General features: G+C 38.2%; 1 protein-coding gene across 2 annotated transcripts; it reads left to right on the top strand.

The window, feature by feature from the left end:
• Positions 1-609: 609 nt before the first annotated feature.
• Positions 610-4,974, top strand: LOC107095359 (G-protein coupled receptor 4-like). Of its 2 annotated transcripts, XM_015391411.1 has the most exons (3): positions 610-693; positions 777-1,538; positions 2,766-4,974. In XM_015391411.1, the coding sequence occupies exons 2-3, from the start codon at positions 958-960 to the stop codon at positions 3,184-3,186; spliced, it is 1,002 nt and encodes a 333-aa protein (XP_015246897.1). In that variant the 5' UTR covers positions 610-693; positions 777-957; the 3' UTR covers positions 3,187-4,974. The 2 variants fall into 2 exon arrangements, with proteins under 2 accessions (XP_015246897.1, XP_015246896.1); XM_015391410.1 differs by lacking the exon at positions 610-693 and having other exon boundaries at positions 716-1,538.

Genomic DNA, 4,974 nt, shown 5'->3' with positions numbered 1-4,974 from the left:
ACATACATACATATATATGTGTACATATATATATATATATATTTATATATATATACACTTATAGGGCAAGACACAATCTGAAGAAATGCAGCACATATGCACATTTTCTTAGCACATTTGTTTGTATTGTAATAACCGTAAAAAAAAAAAAAAACAATCACTGCTACGTCCAACTGCTTTTATTAAAAATACGAACCCTTTTATCTGTGTCATTGTGCATCTCGTTGACCTTTTGAGTATATTCACTTTGCACAATCAGTCACAATTTCCATACAGTAAAGTTTAGAAGATCAGAGTAAAATATGGACTCTGGTCACCTTGCAATGTTGGGAAAAAGCTTCAGTTGCAGTATGCATTTGCTTAAAAATTTAGAGGTTTTTTTTCTCTCCTTATAGGTGAAAATGCTTACAGGTCAGGATGTCTCAACTCTCCACCTTAAGTAATTGTGACTACAGGGTGGCAGAGAAAAATAGAGAGAGCGTATGTTTTTGTTCTGTGTCAGAAAGGCGTTCTCCTGCCTCAGGATGTTGCCTTTAAAGCTGAAGAAGTGAGCTTCCTGTGGAGGAAGCGATCACAGAATAGACAAGGGCTGGGCGAGACACCGTGTTCCCAGCTTTCTTGAGCTCAGGTCACCCATTTGCAGAGAATAGGACCACACTTTTGGACTCAGTCTCATTCCCAGAGCTTTAATTGGTGAGGGAAACCATAGATTGATTTTCTTTCTGCTTCTGCTGGCATCAGACTATCGGTTAGAACTCACACCGTCTGCTTTGCAGGTTTTATTTTCATTGATGGATCCAAGATGCTTTGAAGATCCGTTCTCCATTCCTGGATGGATTTATGAATTCTACAAGATGAATGCATTAAGTTCCCATTTTCCTTGAGTGAGTAAATGGTTACCTTAGAGCTAAGGCCTCATCTCATAGGTCCTATGTCAGATGCTTAACCAACAGAGACATGTCCAATGACACTTGCAACCTGCCCCTGGACACCGACATCTTTGGACTGACCTGTGTCTATGGTGTCATTTTTTCCTTGGGCCTGCCCAGTAACCTGTTGTCTCTATGGGGCTTGTACCACCTTGGTCGCTCAGGTGCGGGAGGCTGTCAGCTCGTCTACATCCTCAACCTGCTGCTGTCAGACCTTCTCCAGCTGCTAACTCTGCCCCTTTGGATCCTGTATCTCCAGGGCCCTCACCGCTGGCCCTATGGCCGACTGACCTGCGAGCTGGTTGGCTACGTGTTTTATGGGAACGTCTATGCCAGCGTTATGTTCCTTTGCCTGATCGCTATGGATCGCTTTCTGGCTATTGTCTATCCACTCAGCAGCCGCAGGGTACGGACAGTAAAGGTTTCAGCTCTGTTGGGCATAGCTGTGTGGATCCTAACCTTTCTGTTCTGCCTGAGTGGGCTGCTGCCATCTGTGTTTGACTCTGACCGGCTGTTGTGTCTGGAAAAGTATCCAGTCAGCCCCAGATATGCTCACTTTAAGATCATTACTGCCGTTCTGGGCTTTCTACTGCCATGTGCTATTCTAGGGTAAGTTAGCTCCATGAATCAAAATGTACATTGTTTAATCTCAGTACTTAATTTATGTCCTAAATTAATTAGTAGAAGACTAAACCAAACAATATTTTTTTTCTTCATCTGATTTTTTTATTTTGATGCTGAAGTTTGTTTTTGTCCTAGTAGAACTGTGGAGTAGTTATGACCAGCAGGTATCTTACCTGCAGCAGACAGAAGCCAGAATAATCTCACTTTTGATAGTAATGGTAACATTTTCACGAGTGACCCTTATTTCTTGGCACATAGGCCACTTCTGGTTCTGTGCAATCTGCATAAAAAGTCCCAGTCAAACAGCTCCCGGCCATCTTCCATGAGTTCAATACTGTCAGAGTGAAGCTAAAAGCAAAATAAAGTTAACATTCATTTAGATTCAAGCTAATTGCTAATTAAATTAATTCTAGAGTCTAACACCTACTGAGAGTCAAGCTTGCACCTGAATAACCCATAAACACCAACTACAGAATCATATAACTACTCAAGAGTCCAATTTACACCTGGTCAGTCAAGCTAATAGCTACTTAAATTAAGCTCAATATAAAAGGAATATGATCTTATTTACATGTTCAGTAATATGTTTTCACTTTGTACTATTCCAACAATAGAAATCTATTTAGCTAAATCCACCAGAAAATGTTTCTCTTCCATTGAACAACAGGTTTTTCCCTGTAAAACATTTTTTTCTTCCCAAGGTAAGCAATACAATGTCTTTGTATATGACTCAGTGTTGTTGCTGGCAGATCCTCATGAGTCTGCAGCAAGTTATCTAAAATCAGGATAAAGTACATTTAGTCAAGTAGGGGAAGTTGGGACAATTAAAGGCAGGCTAGTATAGCACATTTCAGTAACGGCTCAATTGAAAGTGCTGTACATGAAAAAAATGCACCAGAAAAAGACACAGAAAAAAGTACATTGCAGCATGATAAAAAAAATGATTAAAAAATGATTGTAAAACTTAAAAAGCAATTGTTTTAGATGATTGTAATGACTTAAAAAAATAAAACCTCCTCTAAAAAAAGGTAAATCTGCACAACAGATTGTTTTTAAACTCACACAAAAGACAATGATAAGGAATTGAAACAAGCAAAATTAAGCAATCACAAATAAAAAACAGTTTTTTTTTTCATTGAGTCTAGGAGGTTTGCTCTGGGAATTTGAACAATCAAGTTCCTGTCTGATCTAAATCTCCTCTTCCACCCCCAGGTACACCTCAGCACATATTGGGGTGACACTACGGCGGTCTCCATCTCTCACCAACCATGAGCGCTATAAAATTGTAGGGATCTTGGTTGTGATTACTTTCAACTTCATAGTTGTCTTTGGACCCTACCACCTGGTGGGGGGTTACAGGTTTGTTTCCCTGCTGCGGACAGATGACCCGTGCCCATTTGAGCAGTCGATTTTCTATGTCTACCGCCTCTGCTATGGCCTGACCAGCCTCAACACTCTCCTGGATCCCCTTTTTTACATCTTCCTCTGCCCTGATGCTCGGCTAGAGCTGCAGAGATCCCTGCCCTGTCTGAGAAGAGGACAAACCAACCATAAGAACATGATGATGAGTACCAGACTCCACCTGGACAAACTGAAGGAGAACGAAAACAGACATAACTTTGTAACTATTTAAACTGGACAGACCATGTATAATCAGATTTTAAATCAAGGCGATGGCGCCATCTGCTGGATAATTGCATTTTCTTGCTCTTTTAATTTGAAAAACAATTTCTGTTTCCTTAAAAAAAACATAAATAAGCACCTGTAAAGTACAAAAAATGTGTGAAAGGATGTTTAACTTTGTTCCTCTAATACAGTTATTGAATGCAATACGGGGTTTTCTGTCATGAGTGACCTCTTAAGGGTCACATCACTGCACTTTAGTTTGAGCTTGACCAGTCCACTCCAAAACATTCTTATAGATGGATTAGAAGTGGACTTACTGGTTTTTATTTATTGTTCTGTTACAAAAAATAAGCACCTAAGTTTAAAGTCAGAAAGTGATGATCTTGACATTCTCCTTAGGAATTTTCTTCAGTTGAGCCGAATTCAAGACCCTATCACTTTCGCCAAATTGTCCTGAAGTAGAAAAGGTGACATATCATCATACTTCAACCAAAATCTTTTAATATTGGCATAGTGTTCCTTTTCTCAAGTGCTGTTTGTTTTACAGTTTACAAAAAACAAAAATATTTTATTATTATTATTATTATTCAATAACTCTCCATGATTATCAAGAAGTTTAGGAAACGTTTCTTCTCAGGCTCTCTTTTTAATTATTCAATCACGAACCTCAACCGATTAACTGAGGCAGAGCTGAAGATGTTCCGGGTTCTTTTGTGACGTCCTGGACGAGTCACCGCTATGTTCTTGGAGTAAGCTGGAAACTTAAGAGAAGTTTAATAGCTTTTCCATGTTTTCTTTTTATTTTGTGGATATTTGCTCCCACTGTGGTGCACTGGAACCCCAGACTTCGGAAATGGCTCTGTAATGTTTCTAGAATGATGCATATTTTGAGCTTTCTTTATCTGGTTTTAAATGTATCTAAATCAATGCATAAAGTTCTGCTCTTTGAGATCACTAAGACAACTTCATGTATTCAAACAGACTCCATGTCAAGGGGTTTCTTAATTCTACAGATCTGCATGCAATAACACATGGATAGAAGTTAAAGTTAACTTATGTTTGATTGATATTTTGTAGGATTAAGAGGGTACATAAGAGAAGGACTGAACTATAAAGTCAGAATCCATAGCAAATGGTAAATAAATACTTACCTGTGTTTTTTTTTTTTTTTTGGTTGAATGGAAAAAGATATTTTCATTAAATATTTTGTTGCTAGTTCTAAATTGTACTTGTTGGTTGTTACTTGTTTGTAAAGAGTGTCCAAAAATGACTGTGCAAACACAACTGAGACTGCTGACATGATGCTTTTACAGCAGCGTGGCAATGAGTGGTGCTTTCCTGCAGCATCCTCCACTCTGCTTTACAGACATTTGTTTTCTCCATTATTTTTCTCTTCCACATTAAAGAACATCAATTTAGGGTTAACTATTTAAGGCTCTTGCATGAGGACTCTTATCACTCTGGGTCCATAAGCAAGATCCTATATACTATTAAGGGATATTCCTCTTTCTCTAAATAAAATGAATTATTTGTGGTTGGATTTTGTGTGTTGTATGTTACATTAAAAGAAATCCACGCTTCACTTTTTTTAATACAGATTTATACATGTAATTAGCAACAATGAAAAATATGAACATACCATGAATGAGAATAAGTTTTACATTACAAATCATTACAAGGAGGTCAACATACTTAATAAAAAATGCAAAAGAGGTTGGTTGCATGAGCACTTTCAGGCACTGATAAGATGTATGATGGGACAACATAGGCGTCTTTGACCTGTGGCTGTCTGTAC

Source organism: Cyprinodon variegatus, unplaced genomic scaffold, assembly GCF_000732505.1.
Source record: "Cyprinodon variegatus isolate N-32 unplaced genomic scaffold, C_variegatus-1.0 Scaffold540, whole genome shotgun sequence".
NCBI lineage: Eukaryota > Metazoa > Chordata > Actinopteri > Cyprinodontiformes > Cyprinodontidae > Cyprinodon > Cyprinodon variegatus.
The sequence above is the reverse complement of the archived record's forward strand: the minus strand, read 5'-3'. Positions and strand labels throughout refer to the sequence as shown.

Coding starts and splice junctions, on each gene's coding strand:
- LOC107095359 (XM_015391411.1), top strand. CDS start 958: ATGTCCAATGACACTTGCAACCTGCCCCTGGACACCGACATCTTTGGA. Junction 1,539..2,765: donor CTGCCATGTGCTATTCTAGG/GTAAGTTAGCTC, acceptor TTCCACCCCCAG/GTACACCTCAGCACATATTG.